Source organism: Pelophylax lessonae, assembly GCF_965119305.1.
Source record: "Pelophylax lessonae genome assembly, chromosome: 10".
NCBI classification, from domain to species: Eukaryota; Metazoa; Chordata; class Amphibia; order Anura; family Ranidae; genus Pelophylax; species Pelophylax lessonae.
The window spans coordinates 19259183-19285138 of record NC_138777.1 but is presented as its reverse complement, the minus strand read 5'-3'; the positions used below and the strand labels follow the sequence as shown (position 1 = coordinate 19285138).

The 25956-nt window shown below is 39.8% G+C and overlaps 1 protein-coding gene across 1 annotated transcript in view; it reads left to right on the top strand.

Moving 5' to 3' along the window:
• The window catches only part of LOC309565194 (uncharacterized protein), a gene marked incomplete at both ends in the record, with an annotated part of 239729 nt that overhangs the window by 102432 nt on the left and 111341 nt on the right, over positions 1 to 25956 (top strand). Inside the window, one exon of the mRNA XM_082269988.1 lies at positions 25517 to 25645. Coding sequence (XP_082126114.1) covers positions 25517 to 25645 — 129 coding nt within the window. The remainder of the gene's footprint in view (positions 1 to 25516; positions 25646 to 25956) is intronic.

Sequence of the window (25956 nt, the reverse complement as noted above, 5' to 3'; positions counted from 1 at the left end):
CCTTCTGACACTTTGACTTGCAATTCCAGAAGCTGTGCCTCTACTTTTTTTCTCTTGTGTTCAGAATCTCCTTTTCCCTGCATAAGAGCCTTCACCTCATTGGCTAGTTTCTGGGAATGAGAATGTAATTCTGCCACACAGGCTTCTTTCTTCTTTAGCTGCTGCTGGACACGTTGGGCTTCATCTTTACAACTTTCACCGTCAGTACGTAATTCATCTACCGAATTGCTCAAAGTGGTGAGCTCATACACAGTACTCAGTAATTTAGCCTTTCTATCATTTTTCTCCTTGTAGCTGAGAGACAAGGTAGTTTTCAGAGAGACATTCTGTTCCTGCACATCCTGCAGGTCTATTTTTGTAGCTTCTAAAGACTGAAGACTTTGTGCCAGTTGATTACGCAACTCAAACATATCACCCATACTTTGCTTCTGCAAAGTCTGAACCTCAATTTCCTTTTCCATGAGGATGGTATCTTTCTCCATTATAGTCTCTCTACGTTTTTGTAACTCGGAAAAAAGAAGAGCAGTGGATTCTTCCCACTGTAACACTTGAGCCTGCAAGTTTCTATGCTCCATCCTAAGTAACTCCAGGGCTTGTTCCTTTTCTTCCATTTTCCGTTGCAAGGCATCCAACTCAGCCCTGCACACATACTCGGTTTCCTCCAAACCGATGTCCTCCATTGGCTGCTGGCGTCTCTGTTTCCAGCCTGCCATGCTCTCTTGGTGAGCCTGTTGTTGAGCTGCAAAGCTCCGCTGAAAATCCGCATTTGCCTGCTGTTGAGCTGCATTTGCCTGCAGTTGAGCTGCATTGGCCTGCTGTTGTTTTGCATTCATCCAAATATCCATTGGTTTTTCTCTTCACATAGAAAATGTCCCTTTTCTCTTCACATAGAAAATTGTCCTTTTCTCTTCACATAGAAAACATCCATTTGAGACCTCACCTTGAGAAGTCTTCAGTCTTTTTACCCTCCTCAGCGCACATCGCTTCAGGAGGCATTGCTCTCCTATGCTCACACAGCTTCAGGAGGCACACATCTGACTGTCCTCCTCTTCTCACACAGCGTCAGGAGGCAGCAATCAATAGACTTCCTCTGGACAAATTATAGAGGTCTTAATTTCCTCATTCTGAATAGCTATAGATTTTTCAAATTCCTTAAACCTTCCTGCTGGCTACCTCTGCAGCCGACACCCTATAGTAATTGGTGAATTGTCTAAACCAAGCAGACATGTATCTCCTGTCTGTGACAACATCCACAGATTTACCTGACTTCCTGTCACAATATATATATATTTTTTTTAAATGTAGCTTTTCTTGCTATTATTATACCACCAAAGATCAACCCAAAATATTTTTTTCTTCCCCTGACAATTGCAGCAATACCATATATTGTGTTATTTGTTGTTTTTACTTGCATTAGGGCCCAAAAACAATACTGCGTATTTTGCTTTTTTTTTTATATATTCTACCTAAAATGCACTGACACTAAATGACACTGACACTAATTTTAAAACATGTTTTAAAAAGAATCCTATCCAAAGTATAATGACCTTGACCTATGACCTCAGGATTTGTCTCTGACCTTTGATCCTGACTTTGATCTTTGGCCCTTTAATAACCCTAATACGAACCCTGGCAATGACCTAGATCAAATCTTGATCTAGCCATACTTTCCTTTAATTATTTATATTTATTTTTTTACACACTTTTGATTGTTAACATCCTTCTCTCCTGCATGGAGAGAAAAAGAGAAAGAAAACTCTGGGGCAGGCTGCACAGTGTCTGATTACTGTGATAGCCAATCAGAGGCTATCACAGTGATCAGGTGACTGGGAAACGGGAGCCCCAATTGATATCACAAGACCCAGGGCATTCAGTGAGAGCCCAGTCTCTGTTCTGGGAGTGTGCTGTGCATGTCGCTCCCAGCATAAACACAAGTACACATATGTGAAGCCTCGCGGACAAAGACCCACTTCAGTGAGGCCACATATATGTGTACGATTGGCGATAAGGGGTTAAGAAGGATCTTTATACAATATTTACTAGTGATGAGCTAAATTGTGAGCTTCTACTTTTGTGAAAATTCAGCAACAATTATGTTATTTAAAAAAAAAAAAAATAGCATTAAAAGCGTGATATGATTCCTAAGTCAATTATAACACAGTAATTATGCGACAATGTTTATCTTAGGGTTGGCAGTAGAGTAAGCATTATGGCTAGGGTCGGCCTTGCTTTTCAGCAAAATAATTAATCTCAATGTCAACTCAGCACTGAGAAGGTGATCACATGACTTTTTTAGAAAATTTTGCCCCATGAGGAGTTTATGTGTAATCTCCATTAGCAACTGTAAATAGATATGTGTGTATGTATATATATATATATATATATATATATATATATATATATTTATGATACTGGGTTGATTTCGACTAATAGTTTATATACAATTCTATGAAGTTAAGTTGTGTGAAACCAGTCTGCAGGCATTAGTAATTGATTTACCAAGTCCTCTTGAAGTGCAGGAATGTGGTCAGGTTGGGCTATCACAGAGGTGTCTTCTATGTATGCGAGAGAGGACAACCCTTTAATAAAGTTCCTTTTCACAGACCTTACGGGACTGAGGTAATAATTGATAATAGGCCGTGTCACTTCCCTCGTTATCTTTGCTCCCACTTTAAAGACGCTCTCTTTAGATATGCATTGAAGGTGGCTGTCTGTTCAGGGATGGACAATTTTCCCAGGAGATGACATAATTAATCCCCCCTAGAGAGGAGGGCTATCGAGAGGCTGGGTTATGCTAAATATAGGGGATGGGGGAATTGTCCAATCCTGAATGAATACGCCCAGAGGGAGGCGAGGGTAAGACAGCTCCAACAATCAGTATGGCCCTAAGCAAGTCTATGAGAGATAGGTCTACATTAGTTAAGACGGGAAGGAGAAAGAGTCTCTCTGAATCAGCAGACTAGAAGGAAACTCTCGTAAGCATGGTAACTATGGAATCTACCTCTTGCACTTATATCTAAATGCCTGTCCTATGTATTGTCCGTCTGGCTGTTTGTAGCTTCATGTTTTGAGTATCATACTCTATATTTGTTCAGTTAACCTATGATTATTTTCCATTTTGTATGTACCATAGATAGATGGCTGTGTATTAATTTAGGCCTCTTTGCTATTTACCAATACATTTCTGTTGATGTGTTAAAGCTTTCACTCATGATCAAAGAACTCTCATTTAACCCAAATCATATCTGAGATACCATGAATCTCAAAATATGGCTTACGGGTAACAGAAAACAAATCCATTATTTTTTTGGAATTCCTCAAAGCAGTCTGTAGGGTGAAACGTGATAAATATTGATGAAATTTCACTGAAAATGTTACATTTCTGTAAAATCATTCCTTACAAATAAAAAGATGGACATCGATCTCTTGTCTTTCAGGGTCTACATAGCGGGCTTTTCTACTATAAACTTTGATCCAGCCACAAACACTGTCAATGAAGATCAGTCAACAGCAACTGTTGCCAGATTCTCTGGGTCTGCTTCAACAACTTCTACTTTTAGAACAGGTATTTATGTATTTCAATTTACTGCATTTATTGTTAACATTTTTCACATTTACTATTTGTATAATACCTTTTAGAGTTGATAACCTATATCTATATATTGGATTATTTTTAAGATCATGTAGAGATACCAGGCAGTGTGCAGATTGTTCGCTCACCCTCGAGGGATGCTATGAATATCACCTTCCAAAGTTTTGAGACTCCAAATGGACCCATAGTGGCTTATGCCATCATCATGACAACTGATTTACATGGTAGGAACAGTGATCATAGAATTATACAAATTAATTGAAGAATTGTTGAACTCAGCATCACATAAACTGACTGGTCTTACATTTTGTGAAGGATACGGTTTTCTGAGTCTAACTTGTTTTAACTATATTTGAGATATGATTTTAGTCACCCACAGAGTCCATTGAATTTAATGAGTTGGTTGTCTCATAGGCTTTCATTCTGAGAAGGATCAGTAAAGCACAACCATTGTGTGACACTGCAGAGCAGAAAGCAGCTCCAGAATATGTAATGGGCAAACATAAAAAACCTTAATGGATATTTGAAATAATAGCCTCCACTGAGGAACAGGAAGTGACATGGATGGTAAAGTAGAGCGGAAGTTACGTCAACGCGTTTCGCCTGCCTCCCTGAGCGTCATCAATGGACATTTAAATTATAAGTTATGAGTAGAAAAAAAAACATATTGATAACCTTATTTTTTTTTTTAAATCTTTATTTTCTTGGGATGCCTCAAACATTAAGCATTCCTCTTTTGAAAAAAGACATAGTAAAGTGAAAAAATATATTTTTTTTTCAATAAATAATTTAATAAGAAAAGTATTTTCTTTGGTCATTTATCATTCTATCACATTGGTCATTCTATTTTGTCTTTCAGGCCACAGACCAACTAAGGAGTCTTTATCAAAGACTTATAATGATTTCAAGAATGGGTTGACCAGGACCTATGTGACCTCTGTCATTGAGCAGCAGAATATACAGAACACTGACCAATCAAATAAGATAAGTGTCCATGTAGGAGATGGCACTGTTTCAAGAGGATACGTCAATGGACCATTGGACCCCACATTAAATTACAGGTAATGGAGTTGTTTCCGCATCCCTCCAAGACACACCTTGTGTTTAAAAATCAAGAGTCTCATTGCTTTGACAACGGACTGAATCTTTGTTCAATTGGCTGGTGGTGGAAGAGATTGAAAAATTCCAAAAATAGAGTTTAACCCCTTAGTGATGGAGGGTAAAATAAATGTCAATGCCTGAACACAATTTTGACATGTGTTAGTAAAACTGTACATATCATCACAACTTCTTAGTTTATTGAGGCAGATTTTACCTTGTTTTACTTTTCAGGAAGAAATCTTATTGGATATCTCCTGATTTATTTATTTTTTTAACTGTCAAAGGAAAACTAGCTCAAAATAGTAAAAAAAAAAATAATAATAATAATAATCTTTTTTTTTTTTTTTTTTTTTTAAATGTAGCTTTTCTTGCTATTATTATACCACCAAAGATCAACCCAAAATACATTTTTTCTTCCCCTGACAATTGTGTTATTTGTACTTGCAGTAGGGCCCAAAAACAATAGTGCGTATTTTCCTTTTTTTTTTTTTTTTATTCTACCTAAAATACACTGATACTAAATGACACTGATACTAATTTTAAAACATGTTTTAAAAAGAATCCTATCCAAAATATACTGACCTTGACCTTTGACCTCAATATTTACTTGGACCTTTGACCCTGACCTTGATCTTTGGCCCTTTAATAACCCTTATACAAACCCTGGCAATATACTAGATCCATTCTTGATCTACCCATACTTTCCTTACATTTTTTATTTTTTTATTTTTTATTTTTATTTTTTACACACTTTTGATTGTTAACATCCTTCTCTCCTGCAAGGAGAGAAAAAGAGAAAGAAAACTCCGGGGCAGGCTGCACAGTGTTTGGTTACTGTGACAGCCAATCAGAGGCTATCACAGTGATCAGGTGACTGGGAAACGGGAGTCCCAATCGATATCACAAGACCCAGGGCATTCAGTGAGAGCCCAGTTTATGTTCTGGGAGTGTGCTGTGCATGCTGCTCCCAGCATAAATTACACATACTTGCAGCCTCGCGGACAAAGACCCACTTCAGTGAGGCAACATATATGTGTACGATCAGGGATAAGGGGTTAAGAAGGATCTTTATACAATATTTACTAGTGATGAGCTAAATTGTGAGCTTCCACTTTTGTGAAAATTCAACAACAATTATGTTATTTAAAAAGAAAAAAAAGCAGCAAAAGCGTGTCTTGATTCCTAAGTTAATTATAACACAGTAATTATGTGACATTGTTTATCTAAGGGTTGGCAGTAGAGTATGCATCATGGCCAGGGTTGGCCTTGCTTTTCAGCCAAACAATTAATCTCAATGTCAGCACTGAGAAGGTGTTTATGGCTTTCTTAGAAAATGTTGCCTTATGAGGAGTTTATATGTAATCTCCATTAGCAACTGTAAATAGATATGTGTGTGTATATATATATATATATATATATATATATATATATATATATATATATATATATATATATATATATATATATAGTGTGTATATATATATATTTATTTATTTATTTATTTATTTATTTATGATACTGGGTTGATTTCAACTAATATTTTATATAAAATTCTATGAAGTTAAGTTGTGTGAAACCAGTCTGCAGGCGTTAGTGATTGATTTACCATGTCCTTTTGAAGTGCAGGAATATGGTCAGGTTGGGATATCAGGGATGTGTCTTCTATGTATGCAAGAGAGGACAACCCCTAATTAAGTTCCTTTTCAGAGACCTTACGGGACCGAGGTAATAATTGATAATAGGCCGTGTCACTTCCCTTGTTATCTCTGCTCCCACTTCAGAGACGCTCTCGTTAGATATGCAATGAAGGTGGCTGTCTGTTCAGGGATGGACAATTTGACCAGGAGATGACCTGGCATAATTAATATCCCCCAGAGAGGAGGGCTATCGAGAGGCTGAGTTATGCTAAATATAGGGGATGGGGGAATTGTGCAATCCTGAAAGAGATACGCCCAGAGGGAGGAGAGGGTAAGACAGCTCCACCAATCAGTATGGCCCTAAGCAAGTCTATGAGAGATAGGTCTACATTAGTTAAGGCGGGAAGGAGAAAGAGTCTCTCTGAATCAGCAGACTAGAAGGAAACTCTTGTGAGCATGGTAACTATGGAATCTACCTCTTGCACTTATATCTAAATGCCTGTCCTATGTGTTGTCCGTCTGGCTGTTTGTAGCTTCATGTTTTGAGTATCATACTCTATATTTGTTCAGTTAACCTATAATTATTTTCCATTTTGTATGTACCATAGATAAATGGCTGTGTATTAATTTAGGCCTCCTTGCTATTTACCAATAAATTTCTGTTGATGTGTTAAAGCTTTCACGCATGGTCAAAGAACTCTCATTTAACCCAAATCATATCTGAGATACCATGAATATCAAAATATAGCTTACGGGTAACAGAAAACAAATCCATGATTTTTTTTGGCATTCCTCAAAGCAGTCTGTAGGGTGAAACGTGATAAATGTTGATGAAATTTCACTGAAAATGTTAAATTTTCTGTAAAATCATTCCTTACAAATAAAAAGATGGACATCGATCTCTTGTCTTTCAGGGTCTACATAGCGGGCTTTTCTACTATAAACTTTGATCCAGCCACAAACACTATCAACGAAGATCAGTCAACAGCAACTGTTGCCAGATTCTCTGGGTCTGCTTCAACAACTTCTACTTTTAGAACAGGTATTTATGAATTTAAATTTACTGCATTTATTGTTAACATTTTTCTTATTTACTATTTGTATTATAGCTTTTAGAGTTGATAACCTATATCTATATATTGGATTATTTTTAAGATCATGCAGAGATACCAGGCAGTGTGCAGATTGTTCGCTCACCCTCGAGGGATGCTATGAACATCACTTTCCAAAGTTTTGAGACTCCAAATGGACCCATAGTGGCTTATGCCATCATCATGACAACTGATTTACATGGTAGGATGTGATCATAGAATTATACAAATGAATTGAAGAATTGTTGAACTGAGCATCACATAAACTGGCTAGTCTTACATTTTTTGAAGGATAGGGTTTCCTGAGTCTAACTTGTTTTAACTATATTTGAAATATGATTTTAGTCACCCACAGAGTGCATTGAATTTAATGAGTTGGTTGTCTCATAGGCTTTCATTCTGAGAAGGATCAGTAAAGCACAAACAATTGTGTGACATTGCAGAGCAGAAAGCAGCTGCAGAATATGTAATGGGCTAACATGGAATCCTTCATGGATATTTGAAACAATAAGTTATGAGTAGAAAACACATATTTGTAACCTTATTTATTTATTTATTTATTTTTAAATCTTTATTTTCTTGGGATGCCTCAAACATTAAGCATCCCCCTTTAAAAAAAAAAAAAAAGACATAATAAAGTGAAAATAATTTTTTTTTTTCAAGAAAAATAAAAAAGTGAGACTGAACTTATTAACTATAGCAAATATAATAAGAAAAGTATTTTCTTTGGTCATTTATCATTCTATCACATTGGTCATTCTCTTTTGTCTTTCAGGCCACAGACCAACTAAGGAGTCTTTATCGAAGACTTATAATGATTTCAAGAATGGGTTGACCAGGACCTATGTGACCTCTCTCCTCGAGCAGCAGAATATCCAGAACACTGACCAATCAAATAAGATAACTGTCCATGTGGGAGATGGCAGTGTTTCAAAGGGATACGTAAATGGACCCTTGGACCCTGCATTTAACTACAGGTAATGGAGTCGCTTCCACATCCATCCAACAAGACACACAAATTAAGAGTCACATTGCCCGGGCAACAGGCTGAATCTTTGTTCAATTGACTGGCGGTGGAAGAGATTGAAAAGTTCCAAAAATAGAGTTTAACGCCTTGGTGATGGAGGATAAAATAAATGTCAATGCCTGAACACAATTTTGCAACTTTGACATGCATTAGTAAAACTGTACATATCATCACTACTGTACATATCTAACTACTTAGTGTATCCAGGTGGACTATATTGCATTGTTTTTTTGGGGTTTTTTTTTGTTTTTGTTTTTTAAGGAAAATTCGGCTTTCTTTTGGTGGTAAATGTTAATGGATACCTCCTGATTTTATTTTATAATCAAAGGAAAACTGGCCCAAAATAGTAAAAAAAAAAAAAATTTTTTTTTTTTAACGTAGCTGTAAATATCTTGCTACTTACCATCAACAACAGCCCAAAATAATTTTTCTTCTCCTGACAATTGCAGCGATATCCCATATTTGTTGTTTGCACCTGCAGTAGGGCCTAGAAACAATAGTGCACATTTTGCTTTTTTATCCTATCTAAAATATACTGACACTATTTTTATCAATTAAAAAAAAAAAAAAAAACAAAATATACTGACATTGATCTTTGACCCTAATTTTTTACTCTAACTTTTGACCCTGACCTTAATCTTTGGCCGTTACCTTGCCCCTAATACTAACCCCAACAATGACCTAGCTCAAACCTTGAGCTACCCATATTTTCCTTTAATTTGTAATTTTTTTTATACACTTTTATTTTGTTAACATCTTTCTCTTTTCTGCAAAGAGATAAAAAGGAATGAAAACACAGTAAAGGGCTACACAATGACTGATCAGTCCCGGAGTCCCAGGTCCCAATCGGTAGTACAAGACCCTCTGTTCTGGCTTGCTCAAGCACAAGTAGGCATATATTCAGCCTTATGATGAAGACCCACTTCAATGAGGCCACATATACATGTACAATCGGCAATAAGGGGTTAAGAAAGATCTCTATACAATATTTATGCTAAATTGTGAGCTTTGAAAAGTTCCAAATACAGATTTTATAAAGTCCTTTGTGTAATAGTTATGTCATGGACTTGCAATAGTATTTGGCAGCTTACCTGCTCCTTCATGCCTGCATTAGAGGCCAGACTCTACTTCTGGCTCCTTTTTATCATCTCTCCTTCCTGTTCGGCCCCACCCCAGGCCATCACAGGAAGTCTATATTAACCAGTGCTCGTTAGTTGTCTACCTGTCTGCCGTGTGCTTGATCTATCTTTCTGTGTACTGACTTTGGCTTGTCTCTGACTATTCCTGTTTGCCTGTTACCCTGACCTTCGGCCTGTCCTTTGGTTACCCTCGTCTGCCTGTTGCCCCGACCTCGGCTTACCCATCACCATTCCGTGTGTCCTAAGTGGCTGCTTCCCCTCTCTCCCTACGGAGCATGACCCGGGGGACCCCAGGGGCCGCGACCTGGGCCCAGCTGCAGCCATGTCCATCCTCACCACTAGAGGCTCTGGTGAACATCTGCTGGGTCTTAGACTCCGCGACCTGGGGAATCTTGGGCTCACATTCCCGTCCATCCGCAGCAGTCAGCTATTGGGTTCACTACCTTGCGCTGAACCCCTGCCTCCAACAGGGTGTAGTTGTCACCTGGCCACAGGTGACCTGACAAGTTACTATTGATAACTATTAACTTTCATGAAATTTCTGTAACAATTGAATTATTTTAGAAAAAATTAACCACAAAGGTGTGATATGATTCTGAAATAGATTTCAACATTGTGATCATGTGGCTTTGTTTATCAAAGGGTTGGCAATAGCATACACATTATGGCTGGGGATGGCTTTGTTTATCAACAAAACATTTGATCTCAATGTCAGTACTGGGAAGGCGATCATATGGCTTTCCTAGAGACCAAATCCATTTTTTTATCTTTCTTTAAGTAGTCTGCATGGTGAAACATGCGATTATTGTTGATTAAGTTTCAGTGACGTTTGCTGTACAATTATACCTCCCAAATAATAAGATGGTCACCGATCTTTTGACTTTCAGGGTCTACATAGTTGGCTTTACCGCTATGAACTTTGATCCAGCCACAAACACTATCAATGGGGATCAGTCAACAGCAACTGTTGCCAGCTTCTCTGGTTCTGCTTCAGCAACTTCTACTTTTAGAACAGGTATATATATTCTGTAAGGTGTTTACAGTTAACTTTTTTCACATTTACTTTTTGTGTTATACATTTTGTAGGTTGATGACCTATGTCTTAAAGAACATCTGCAGCCTCATCCCCATGTATCCACTATATGTTTTTAGGGAAGCACAATTTCTTGGGGGCATGCTGATTCACAGTGATGTGTTGTAGAGGCAAAGAAAGAGGGGATCTATAGTGGGCATGACAAGATGTGGATCTTGTAATTTATGTGAATTTATGGTGGAGGGACCCACAATTACATTGCCAACTGGGAGACCCCTCAGGTACCCATAGCACATGAACTGCAATACTCATTATGTGGTTTACATGTTGAACTGCGAAGCCTTCTATATTGGAAAGACAATTAGGACTACCTGTAGGCAGTCACAGGATCATACCAATGATATTGAAAATTACAATTTAGAATTTACTGTACAGACTTTGCACAATGCACAATAGAGATACGTGCTTTCTAAAGTGCTGGGTTCTAGAAGTATTACCCAAAAGCATAAAAGTGAGTCATTTTGACCAAGTAGTTTTACAGATAGAGTCAAGATGGATTTGTTAGTTGGAGGCTAATAATTAACCAGGGTTGAATAAAAGCCTGGGCTTCAGTCCCTTTCTTGAAGAATAACAAGAAGGTGTCATGGCCATGCAATAGTGTCTGGCAGCTTACCTTCCTCTCCATGTCTCCATTAGAGGCCTGACTCTCTTTCTGGCTGCCTTTTATCGTCTCTCCTCCCTGTATGGCTCCACCCCAGGCCATTCCAAGAAGTCTATATTAACTAGTGCACTGCAGGTCTGCTTTGCTGTTCAACTTTGTTTGTTAGCTTGTGTTCCTGTCTGCCATGTGCTACGTCTACCTTGCTGTGCATCGATTTTGGCTAGTTTCTGACTACTCCTGTTGTCCTGTGACCCTGACCTTTTGGCCTGTCTCTTGGTTACCCTCGTCTGCCTGATTGCCCTGACCTCAGCTTACCCATCACTATCTCTTGTGTCCTGAGTGGCTGCTTCCCCTCTCTCCCTACGGAGCGTGACCTGGCGTACCCCAGGGGCCATGACCTGGGTTCAGCTGCAGCAAAGGCCATCCTCACCATTGGATGCTCTGGTGAACACCTGCTGGGCCTTAGACTCCGTGCACTGGGGAATCTTGGGCTCACGTTTCCTGTCCATCCGCAACAGTCAGCTATTGGGTTCACTACCTTGTGGTGCACACCTGTCCCCAACAGGGTGCAGTTGTCCCCTGGTCACTGGTGACCTGACAGACGGTTTTAACTTTAAATATCCAGTGTTACAAATGATTGTAAATAATTGAAAAAAAATCATGTATATAGGAAATTGAGGATCTCATTTATTTTTTATTCAAAATATGTAGGGTAAAAATTAGTCAAGAAAATGATAAAAAAAAAAAAAGGGACCCAAGATTGAGCCCTGAGGAACACCGTACTTGACTGGACCAACTTCAGACTGGAATCTCACCCTTAGTTGATGCTGATACTGATGCTGAATTATTTTTCAGGTCCTGCAGAAATACCAGGTGGTGTTAAGGTTGTTCGCTCATTCTTGGGGGATGCTATTAACATCACCTTCCAAAGCTTTGACACTCAATATGGACCAACAGTGGCTTATGCAATTATCATGACAGCTGATTTAAATGGTAAGAACAGAAAACCTAATAGAACCATTCTAACTAGCAGCATAACTGTGAAACTGAGCAAAGGTATTATGTATACATTAGGGAAGACAGCGCAGCGCCTTCTAAGTGCAGCAAGACATTTATTGAAGTATGTGCAGCAGTATTACACTCACATTTAGTCGGTGAATAAGATGCAGTTAGTCAAGTAATGTTGATCATCAGGAGCATCACTGGAGCGGGTCCTGGTGGTGGAGGCAGTGGATCCCGGTGAGAGCAGCAGGGGGTTCCTCCGTGTGTACAGGGATGGCCTCGGTGGTGTCCGTGGGCTCCTCGTCAACTGGTGGAACGCTGGCACTCGTGGGTCCTGGGATCCTGAAGTCACTCCTGGCGGTGATGCGGGATGCTACGGCGACGCGTTATCGGCGCATGCGCTCCTTCCTCAGGCCTGAGGAAATATAAAATTTTTAATGATTTATATAGTAAAATAACATTACAAAAAAAAACACGAATTACCGGGACCGCAAAAACTGAACCGCGATGGAGCGGGGGATTACTGTAATTATTAATACAGCAGTGTGGCGGCTTCTGTACACCTTGCCTTTTTTCTTGCAGGCATTTATCGGGAATTTTTGGAGGCAGGCATGACTTTTTTGGGATTTAGTGTCTGGGGGGTCTAAAAAGTGTACCTGTGAAGTTTCAGCTCTGTAGCATCTCCAGAACCCCAACAAAAATTATAATTTTTCTTATAATTTTTATTAGAACATGAATACGGCTTCTCTCCACCCGGCAGTTTTTCTTGCAGGCATTTATCGGGCATTTTTGGAGGCAGGCATGACTTTTTTTGGATTTAGTGTCTGGGGGTCCCTGTGAAGTTTCAGCTCTGTAGCATGTCCAGAACCCACACTGAACCCACTGAACCCACACTGCTGTATTAATAATGAAGACATTTTTTTTCTGGTTCTGGACATGCTATAGAGATGAGACTTCACAGGGACACTTTTTTGACACACCAGACACTAAATCCAAAAAAGACATGCCTGCCTCCAGAGACGCCAAAAAAATGCCACACTGGTGGAGAGAAGACATATTCATGTTTTAATAAAAATTATAAGAAAAATGCTCTTTTTTTCTTGTTCAATACCATTTTTATGGAAAGTCGGATCGCAAGTCGGATCACAAGTCGCTTCAATTAAGATAAGGAGGCGACTCCCATTGAAGTATATGGGACAAGTCGGATCACAGGTCGCCTCAAAGTAGTACAGGACCCTTTTCTGAAGTCGGAGGGACTTCAGTAGTGCCAATTAAGATGGCACTGATTGATTAACATTGCTTTTGTTATGTCAAGCGACCTGGGGCGACCTGGGGCGACACAAGTCGCCTCATAAGTCGCCCTAGTGTGAATGGGCTGTTACATATCCAACGTTTATAAAACTTCAAGTGGCCCCCTCTTTGCCCCATTTGGAGCACCCACACATTGTTTATTTCTTATTGGCCTTTGGTCCAGTTGTGTGATATTTCTGGTCCTCTGACAACCATGACAACCTTGCCTAAGGAGAAATGGCTTAAGCAACACATAGATAGTGTCATCTGAGCATGAGATCTTCCGTAGATACAGGAGATACACTAAACTGGCAAAATCTTCACAGCCTTAAAGTGTAAAGGATGTCAAAGGGAACCTAGATCAAAAGAGCAGTTACAGAATGTGCACTACAGACTATGTCATTTAAACTAGATAGTCTTCCACATTTTGAAGAATAAGGTTGCCTGAGTCTGTTTGCTTTAACTGTTTTTGTGATGTGATATTAGCCACACAGGGAGTGCATTGGTTTCAATGAGTTGGTCGACTCATAGACTTGCATTTGAGAAGGATCAATAAAGCAGAACCATTGTGTGACACGGCAGAACAGAAAGCAGATCCATAATATGTAATGAGCTAACAAGGCTTCCTTCATATAAATTTAGAATTACAAATTGTGCCTAGCAACACATCGTTACAACATTATTTAACCACTTCTGCTCCGAAAGGTTTTACCCCCTTAATGACCCGGCCATTTTTTGCGATTCGGCACTGCGTTACTTTGCCTAACAATTGCGCGGTCATGCAACGCTGTACCCAATTACAATTGGTGTCCTTTTTTCCCCACAAATAGAGATTTATTTTGGTGGTATTTGATCACCTCTGCAATTTTTAGATTTTGCGCTATAAACAAAAGAAGAGCGTCAATTTCGAAAAAAAAAAAAAAAACACAATATTTTTTACTTTCCTCTATAAAACATTTCCAATAAAAAATAAAAAAATAAAAAATCTAATTTTTTTATCAGTTTAGGCCAGTCCCAAAAAGTATGTTTTAATTGCTTTGCGCAAAAGTTATAGCGTTTACAAACTACAGAATAGATTTTTGGACTTTTTATTTATTTATTTTTGTTCTTATTAGTAATGGTGACGATCAGTGATTTTTAGCGGGAGTGCGATATTGCAGTGGACAGACCGGACCCCTAACTGACATTTTGACACTTTTTGGGGACCAGTGACATTAATACAGTAATGGGCCATACACACTATACAATTGTCTTTAGATTTTTTCCGTCAGATTTACCAAAACCATGGAATATGAGGTCAAATATAAACACTTTCAATTTTTTTGCAGTCAGGCAGGTTCCTGCACTACATAGGTGAAGGTAAATCTAAAGGAAATCTAACAACAACAAGTTGTAAACTGTTTATCCAGCTTAATCAATGTTAAATAATATGCACTGTTAAGCTGGATACACACTATCCAACTTTTGTGGTTAGATTTCCTTCAGATTTACCTTTTCTATGTAGTACAAGGGCCTGCCAGATTGCATACAAATTGAAAGTGTTTAGGTTTGACCTCATATTATCTGGTTTTGGTAAGTCTAAAGGAAAAAGTCTTCAGAAAATCTTATAGTGTGTATGGCCCATTACTGTATAAATGACATTGGCAGGGAAGGGGTTAACACTGGGGGTGATTAAGGGGTTAAATGTAAGCCTAAGGTTCCTTTCACACGGGGCGGACTGTTTTTTGAAGTGCTCCGGCACTTTTTTTTTTTTATGGACACGGATGACACTTGTGTCATCCGTGCCCGTATGTCTGTTTATCATCCCATCCATTTGCGGATGATAAACGGACATAATGTATGTCTATGGGATTGCGGATGTCAGCGGATGACACCGCTGACATCCGATTTCGCGTCCGTTCCGTTTTTTTAAACGGAAGAAAAATAGGGTTCTCTTCCGTTACAAAAAACGGAACTGATAGGAAAGGACGCGAATCGGATGTCAGCGGATGGTCATTTGCAATCCCATTGACATCCGTTTTTCATCCGCAAAAAAAATGGGATGAAAAACGAAATTACGGACCCTATGAAATGAAAGGACCCTAAATGTGCTCCTGACTGTGGGGGGGCTCTGTGGCAGGCACACAGAGATCGGTGTTTCAGCTTAGCTGAGACACACCATCTCACTGTGCCTGTCTGACAGAAGAACCGTCTTCTTTGTTTACATAGGCAGACGGCACTCCTGTCAGTTTCTCTGAAGATCGCGGGAGGCCGGCGGTGATCGAGCTCGCTCCTCCCACGGTCTGCCTCCCGGGGTGTCTAATCACAGCAGAAGCGCGGCTCTGGCGGCACGGGCGGGCCGCCGAGACCCCGTGCACATAATCACATAGATCTACGTGATTATGTGCTGCCGAGTCGTCCTGCCACAGTAAATCTGCGTGGGGCGGTCGGCAAGTGGTTAAACAAAAAGGACACTTAAAATATTAGATATTTCATTAAAAAAAAGATACATTTAAATTAAAAAATAATAATCTTTTTTAAGAAAAAGTGAGGCTGAATCTATGATGTATAGAAAACATTTTGGTGTTGAAAGTATTTTCATTGGTCATTTGTAATGCTATCCCATTGGTCATTCGTTCATTTTTTTTTTTTTTACAGAAACCAAACCAATGAAAGGGTCTTTAGCAAACACGTATAATGATTTCAGGATTGGGTTGACCAAGACTTATGTGACCTCCGTCGTTGAGCGACCAAAGACAAGGAAAGCTGGACACATAAATGAGATAAGTGTCCATGTGGGAGATGGCACAACATCAAAGGGATACGTCAATGGACCATTGGACCCCACATTAAACTACAGGTAATGGAGTTGCTTTGAAAGCCATGTAATGAAACACACCTTGTGTTTACAAACCCAGAATCACATTGCTTGGACACCAGACTGAAGCTCTGTTAAGCCCCGTACACACGATCAGATTATCGAACGATCTGTCGTCCGTTTTTTGTGGCATGCTAGTCTGATGTGGAAAGTAAGGAGGTTATTTTCATACGAATTTTCCCGTATGACAGAATTCTACTTCAGAAGTGATGTAATGTGTTGGATTGCTTTGTATGTGTTCTTTCTTTGCTGAACATGCCTAGTCTTGCTCTCAAGATTTTTATCCGTCGAAATCTGTACTAATGAGACGAAAATCGGACGTTGTTTTGACGGATGACAAAAATTTTATAGCCTGCACATCAGGATTTTGTCGGCCGAAAAGTCGGAGTCGGCTGTCGAAAGCACCATACTAACAATCCGAAAATTGGCGGACGAAACTTCCCTTCAGATTTTCTTATCGTGTGTACGGGCCTTTAGATTGGCTGGTGGTTGGAAGGATTTGAAAAAAATGCAAATGCAGATTTTAAAAACGATCTCTATAAATAGAATAAGGGCAAAATTGAGAATGTTCACTTTTTTGAAATTTCAGCAACAATTAGGTTATTTTAGCAAAATTTTGCAAAATTGTCAGTGATAACTATTGATGAGCTGAGTACACCTGGGTTTGATTTTTGCAGGGTTAGGCAAACAAGACTAAAAATTCAAGTTGATGAATCCAAACTGTATTGAAGTCAGTGGAAGCCGAATATTCCAAAATAATTCTGGCCATTTTCTAGGTTAAGAGACAAGGGATTGTCAAACAAATGGCATGGGGGACTGAGCACTGCCAGGTGGAACATGTACCAAAGCAAAAAAAAAATGTGTAAATTTAATTTAGCTGGCTGGGAGCAATGATTTTATTAACACTTTAATGAGACATTAAAATGTAAAACTCCATTAAATACAATGCTTGGGGATGCCTTGACCCTGCCTTTGAAGTGTTGCATCTATGAGATGTATACAACCTACTATAGCAGCACTTATCCTCTGGGTCTGGTATTAACTTCTTTCTTGAATTTATCCTGGGATTCACCTGAACTTGTGACTGAGAGATCGTCAGCAATTGGAGAATTTTTTGGATCATCACCTACATAAATATGTCCCGTTAAGGGAACTGCTAGTTCTGACCCATTGGTAACACAAGGGTCAGAATTTGAGGTGAGCAGCCATCCATTAGTTGGTGAAGGAGTGCACAGACACGGGATTGATCCCTCAGGCACTGGCACTTTTCCATTTGTATTGGATTTGCAGTTTATTTGCACTTTATTAGGACTTTTTTATACTGAATTGGATGGGGAATTTTCACTACAATAAGGGATTTTATAACATTTTATTAATTCATATTTTTATTAATATTCAATTTATTTACTTTATATGCACTAGTGTTATGAGTGGCACAGCACTTTTTTTTATTATTACATGTGATTATTGTATGCAGTGAAAACATACTTGGTGACAGCTGCCGCTTATCTTTGTATTTATATATATTTTACACATTTTATTCATGAATATTTAATTGATCACTAGGTTGTTTATTTGGTTGTGCTGATTTTTTTCTGTTTATTTCTCTAAGAGCCGGTTCACACTACCGCGACCAGAAATTCGCCCCATAAAGGAGCGACTTTTTAGCAGAGACTTGTAAGAGAGGCGACTTTGTCTGTGGGGAATGCCTGGGTAATCTTTTTCTTCTTCCTGAAAAGTCTGATCACAGTCGCTTGACCATAGATAAGGATCCGACTTGGAGGCGACTCCCATTGAAGTCTATGGGCACAAGTCGGATACAAGTCGCCTTGAAGTAGTACAGGAACCTTTTCTGAAGTCGGAGCGACTTCAGTAGTGTATATTAAGACGGCTCTCATTCATTTACATTGAATTTGTAATGACAAGCGACTTGGGGCGACGTGAGGGCACACAAGTCCCGTCCCAAGTCGGAGTAGTGTGAACCGGCTCTAAAGCGGTCTGTTTGGTAAAACACAAGGTTAATGTTGATAAAATGTCAGTAAAATGATTACATTTGATGAAAAAAATCATTCCTCCCAAATAATAAGATGGAAACTGATCTCTTGACTTTCAGGGTCTACATATTAGGCTTTACCGATATAAACTATGATCCAGCCACAGACACTATCGATGAACAACAGTCAACAGCAGCTGTTACCAGCTTCTCCACTTCAACAACTACTACTATTGAAACAGGTATATACATGTAATGTGCCTACAGATTACATTTTCTTTCATTTTCTATTTATGCTATGCATTCTTTAGTTTATCACTTATATTTTAAATAAATTCTGCAACTTCTAACCCCCCCAGTCTTTCCCTACCCCTCTCTAAACCCTTCCCCCATACCAGCACCTATTTAAAAAAAATCCCTTTAATATGTGTCCTAATTCCATCCATCCATCTTCTGGTAAATCCTGGGATGACTTGGGTCCTTTCTCCTGCTGTCTAGACAATCCTTACTGCAGGATTGATTGGCGCTTGATGCATGCTCTCTGTTCAATGTTGCAGCACCATAAGCTTAGGCTGTCACAATGATGCACCCCTAGGGGGGGGTAGATGAATGACAGCCTTGGCTCAAAGAAAGGGGTTAAATGATGTATCATCTCATTCCACCCTAAAATATTTCTGACATTTCTATATATGACAAGCTTTCTACTGTCAATGATCCCTAAGGAAGCAGCGAGTGCTGCCTCCCACTGCATCCCTAGCAACCACAGTTGTCACTGGCACTTTGGCTTACATTGCTGGGAATTCCCGGTCAGATAAGCACAGGAGCAAGGATAGCAGTGACATCCCTGCCTAAATTTGGTTACTGGCAATTTTTGGGCAATGACATTGATCGTATTTGGCCGTGGCCCTATTTGGTAAACATGTCACTACTATCCCCACCCCTTCCGTTATGTAAAAGAAGACAGCTGTCATTTGACAGGAGTACCATTGGGATCAGTCATGTGCATCAAGTTTTCATTTTTGATGAGTCAATGGGCACAGGGATTACCGTTGGATATACAAGGTGGAACATTTTTTAGGGTATTTGGGTGTCATTATTTCTATAAATTTTTATTTCTTTAAGTTATATATTTTTTTGTGAATAAGTAGGCATACTGTTTACCCCTTACTAATTTTCACATAAGGGAAACCTATATATGTCAGCCCCCCCCCCTTTTTTTAAAGGGGGCTTCCAGATTCTGACAAGCACTCATCTGCAGACCCCACAACCTCCTGGCCAGGGATGTGGGGAAGAGGTCTTTGTCCTCATCATCATGAAGAAAATTACTTTGCCAGGGGGCTTCTTTGAAGCCCATTAAACCTGCCCGAACCGAACTCAGGGCAGTCTGGCCTATCCCTCTCTAGGACAAATTACACATTAAGGCCCCTTTCACACTTGTGCGACTTGTCCTGTGACTTGGGACTGCAAAGTCGCATAACAAGTCGTACTCCATGATTTTCAATGAGTACCGTTCATATCTGTGCGACTTCAAGTCGCAACAACTTCAATGTAGTCCCTGCACTACTTTGGTCCGACTTTGATGCATTTTAAGGTGCATAGACATAGGCATTGCTTCAGTCCAGTCAAAATTGCGGTAAAAATTGCACGACTTTTAGTTCGCAAAAGTGTGAAAAGGGCCTAAAGCTACATGTCCATCTAAAACTACTTTGTCCACAAGCAGGGCTGGCCCAAGACATTGTGCTGCCTGGGTCCAAAAATTAAATGCTGCCCCCCCCCCCCCAAAAAAAAAATCACACCCACCAAAAGGCCCACACAATTTTATTTTATATTATGATAATTAAAACTAAAATTAAATGTATCAGGAAGTCAGATTTATATGCAACAGCACCTTGTCTACATGCACAGTTATATTAAAAAAGAAGAATAGCGCACACATGCAAAAGAAATGACTTTCAAATATGGAGACAATCCATAAATAAAAATGGGGATTTAGTCCCACCATATGGCCATATCGTGCTCAAGCCCACCACTGCATCAAAGTACCCCATTATCAGTGGGTCCTACACTATCCATAAAGAAGGGGTGAATCCAACCTCTCTAATAATGGATTGTCTCCATATTTGAAAGTCATTTCTTTTGCATGTGTGTGCTATTCTTCTTTTTTAATATACATGTTGCTTGGTCCATAGCTGCACTGGCTTTAGATATACATGTTCAGGGCTTGCTCCCCCAATTTTTTGCTTGTTTATTATGCACAATTATATGACATACCATTATGTTCAAATCCAAACGACAAACTCCAGTATTATTTTGTTTGTCTGGATGTCTGACATCATTGCGCACACCACAATCACATAAGGAACATGAACGTTCCCCGGAGGAGACCCCCTGCCTCCTCATATTCATCAGTTTGCACTACGGACGGCAGTATGAGATGGGGAAATGCCACCCATAATGCGCCATAAACTGATGACACACAAAACTGCTGGAAATAAAAATCTTGGGCATCAACTTGCTGCCCCTCTCACAGTGCTGCCTCCAATGGACCCAGTGGGACCCACGGTAGGGCCGGCCCTGTACACAAGGCATCAATGCTTTTGTGAGATTTCACTGTAGAGCAATTAGCCTTGTCACCCTTTTAAAGGAAGTAGAAAAATAAGTGTTTTACTGGCTGGAAAAATAGGTAATTAATACTGGGATCTAGAAACAAAAACTGCAAAGCTACTACAAGTAACAGACAGAATTGTATATGCCCACTTTTGCTCTATTTAGCCCACATTTACTGTACACTTTACTTAAATGGTGATACTGAATTATTTTCAGGTCCTGCAGAGATACCAGGCAGTGTGCAGGCTGTTCGGTCATCCTTGGGGGATTCTATGAACATCACCTTTAAAAATGTTGACACTTCATATGGACCCACAGTGGCTTATGCCATCATCATGACAACTGATTTTAGTGGTAAGAACTGCAAATTTAATGAAATGATGCTAACTAGCAGAATAACTGTGAAACTGGACAAATTTAATGTATGTATTTTAAATGTTTGACTTCTATATTGTAGTAATCGTCCATAAAACCTGTTCCCTAAAAAACATCAAGTTAAGAACCTTGTGTCCTATAAGTTGATTATTGTTATGTGTGTGTGTGTGTATATATATATATATATATATATATATATATATATATATATAGTGTGTTTTTGACTATTGAATTCAGTACCTGAAGGAACAACTGGATGGTTGGCCTGGTCCCTGGTGATAAAGAACCTTCAATCAGTAGCACATCCTCTCGTACACTGAGGGTGGAGGAATCTATGTATATTTGGGTAGCCCACCAAGCAGAGCAAATACTGGAAGCAATAACTATACACAGTGGCAAACAAAGGAAATTAATGGCTGTACTAATAATAATTATTACATTATATATTATCAAACCCAATTTCACAAGAACCTGGCTCAAGGGGGAAAATTCTGCACCTCCTAGGCCCTGACCTATGCAGGAGCCCTAAATATAAATATAAATTCACAGGTTGAAAGTCACAGTTCCTCCTTGTCCCCCTCACTTGTCAGTGGCATACCTGTTGGCAACTTGCGTTGGGGCCCAAAACTGCATTAGAGCCCTCTTAAACAGGGTTTTTGTATTCTCGATGGAAAAGGGAGTAATTCTCAAACAAATTATTGGGGTAGTTCCAGAAGGGGTCCCTTTAAATAGAAAAGCAGCTAAGATGGTGGCAAGCTACCTCTCACCACTCTTCAGGGGGTCTACTCTGTGGGTGTGCAGGCCAGTGGACTCACAATCAGGCTACCACTTTGGCTCTCCAAGCGTGATGGCAACAGCTCTGAGCATGGTTGCAGCAATCCCTGGCAAAGCTATAGACATTCCGGGTTCAAATGTCCTCTCCTACAGCTTACCTGGTCCCTCTGATTCAAGGCTCTGCCCCCTGTGAAAGCCTGGTGGTCCCTCTGCCAGTCAAAGTCTCTGGTTAGGTGTAACAGTTCAGATTCATTAATTGAGGGAAGCACTGGAACCCACCAGCGTTAGTAGCACGCCAGCAGCTTCCATCACCATGTCCCCTGGCTCTACATGTAAGATTTGCCCCTAGTCAAGGGTTTTCAGTAATTTTCCTCCTCTCAGTAGCACTGCTTTTTCAAAAAAAAGAAAAAGTGAGGCCACATCTATTAAATATAAGAAATATGCTTTGAAAGTATTTTCATTGGTCACTTGTCATACTTTCCCATTGACCTTTTTTTCATCTTACAGGCAGCAAACCCACTAGAGAGTCTTTATCAAAGACATATAATGACTACAAAAATGGGTTGACCAGGACTTATGTGACCTCCGTCATTGAGCACCAGAATATCCAGAACACTGGCCAATTGAATCAGATAAGTGTCCATGTGGGAGATGGCACGGTTTCAAGAGGATACGTCAATGGACCATTGGACCCCGCATTAAACTATAAGTAATGGAGTTGCATTGACCTTCATGTAGTGAAACACACCTTATGTTTACAAATCCAGAATCACATTGCTCAAACACCAGACTGAATGTATGTTAGAATGACTGGTGGAAGGATTAGAAAAAATTCAAAAAGAGCTCTATAAAAAATCTAGTGAAGAATAAAATTGTGAGTTTTCACTTTTGGTGAAATTTCGTCAACAATTAGGGTAATACTGCAAAATTTTAAGAGCATATGCTTTTGATTCTTAAGCCATTGATAACTTGGTGATCATATATTGTTTATCTAACAGCTGACATTTGGGTAAGCGTTAAGTCTAAGGTTGGTCTTCTTAATCAACTCAATATCAGCACCGGGGTGGTGATCACATGGCTTTTCTGGAAAACAAATCCATGTTTTATTGATATTCCTCTAAGCAGTCTGTTTGGTGAAACATAAGGTTAAGGTTGATAAAATGTCAGTAAAATGATTATATTTGATCAGTGGCGGCTGGTGAATACAAATTTGGGGGGGTGGGGGTGGCGGCAAAACAAACACCCCTCCTCGGCAGGACGGCCGTCGGGCCAGTAATCTGCTCTACCACCCCCTCTCTCCTTCCTCCCCCCTCCCGGGACGGGTGGCTGGCTGCCCAGCCGGACAGCCAGCATCCTTACCTGCTTCTTCCTCGAGCGCCGCTGTGAGTCTCCTCGGCCGTATGTCCCCTCCCTATTCCTGGCCAATGGCCAGTAAAATCACATCTCTTTTTAGCCAATCAGGAAAGGGGTCTCGTGACCCGCTTCCTGATTGTTTGGGAGGAGAGTCAGTGTAATAATAGCGAATATTCATTCGCTATTGTCATACAACTGGGTGGGCTTAGGGCGCAGTGCTCTGCGCCCCGAGCCCACCCTTTTCTGAAGCCTATTAGAGCCTCTGGCACTAATCACATGCTTAAAAAAAAATCCCCCAATGGAATCCATGCGTCCGGCGCCCTGCATGTAGATTAGGGGGCCGCATGCATGGATAGAGGGGGTAGCGCCCCTGTACCCCCAATGGAGGGGACGCCCCTGCATTTGATGAAAAATCATTCCTCCCAAATAATAAGATGGACACTGATCTCTTGACTTTTAGGGTCTACATCGTTTTTTTTCTTTTTAGCTGTCTGAATAGCGTGACATGAGGTTAACATTGATGAAATTTCAGTGAAATTGTTATATTTGCTGCAAAATCACTAATTAAAAACAATAAGATAGATGTTTATCTCTTGACTTTCAGGGTCTACATAGCAGGCTTTACCTCTATAAATTATGATCCAGCCACAAACACTATCAATGAAGATCAGTCAACAGCAGTTCATACCAGCTTCTCTGGTTTTGCTTCAAGAACTACTACTACTACTACTAAAACAGGTATATACATATTGTAATATATTTAGAGTTTACATTTTTCAAATTTTCGACTTATGCTGTACATTCTTTATTTAATCACTTACATTTTAATGAACATCTGAAGCCTCAAGCCTTTCAGTCCTCCCCATCCCCACCCTAAACCTTACTTCCTGAACATTCATTTTTTAAATTCCCTGAATATGTACCTTATTTCCATCTGTCTTCATGCCAGCCTGGTGAAGGTTTGGGTCCTTTCTCCTCCTGTCTGCCTACAACGATGGGCAGTCCTTATAGCAGCACCGATTGGTACTTGCATACCAGTGTGTGTGTTCTTCTTAGTGTTGCAACATAATGAGTTTGAGCTATTGTAATGATGAACCCCCAGGGGGTAGGTCCATGGCAGGCTTGGCTTAGAGGAAAAGTACCAAATAAATGGGTTGGGGTCCAGTCATGTGACAGGAAAATCCAACAGAAAAATTGCAGTTGAAACTCAACACCGATATAAATGCAAAATTTATTTTATTGAAAAATAAACTGACACATAAATCCCAGCTGTAAGATACAGTGAGCAAAAACCTTGAAACAACCAGTGGTACCACACATAAAAATACCGGTCACTTAACTAGCACATACAAGGGCCCCATGCACCCATCTGTGCTCTCCATGTCTAAACCTGAAATGGCTGGTTCATAGGATATATATATATATATATATATATATATATATAGGCTTCCCTCCAAATTCCATACCAGATCCCACTGGCAAAACTCCTTGTCCCCATGTTGATCAGGACAAGGGTCTATTCTCCACAACCCTGACCCAGTGTTTGTGGGGGCCCTCAAGCAACAGCCCCTTCTACTTGAATGAGTAAGGGGTACATAGTGACCCTACTCATTTGCAAAACAAAACAGTCAATACTAAATACACACATATCTTTTTTGACAAGTCCTCTCATAAAAAACAAAAAATGTCCCATAATTGTAATCCTTTATCAATCACGTCATCCAATTATGCAGATTCATATCAATCATGATGCCCAATGCCCATCGACTCACAAAAATTAAAAACCCAAAGCCCACCAACATGTCTGAACCCATTGGTGACTCCCACCAAATCACATGTCCCAGTCCCCGCCACTGCAATATTAGCAAAGTGGTAGAGTCCATTGACTATTTACGGACATGATCATAAAAGGTCAACTAGACATTCACAAAGTGTTTTTTACCTGTAAATGGAGATGTGATACTGATACTGAATTATTTTTCAGCTCTTACGGATATACCAGACAGTGTGCAGATTGTTCGCTCATCCTCGGGGGAGGCTATGAACATCACCTTTGACACTTCATATGGACCCATAGTAGCTTATGCCATCATCTTGACAACCAATTTAAATGGTAGGAACAGAAAAATTAAAACATATGTTAGCAGCATAACTGAGACATTGAGTAAATAATGTGTATGCATTTTAAATGTTGTAGTGGGAACCAGCTTTAAATGGTGGAGAATTAAAATGGTAACTTAGTGTAACAGATCCCCAATACTTGGACCAAGTATTTCTGTCTTAGGTCTCCAGAATCTCACGTGATGCAGTGACCTGGGCCCTCAATTCCCCCCCAAACTTAAGCCTAAGCTCGATGAAGGGTAAAACAAAAGACACTTTATTCAACAACTCAACTTCCAATATGTACAGTCCTATGTGTTTGAT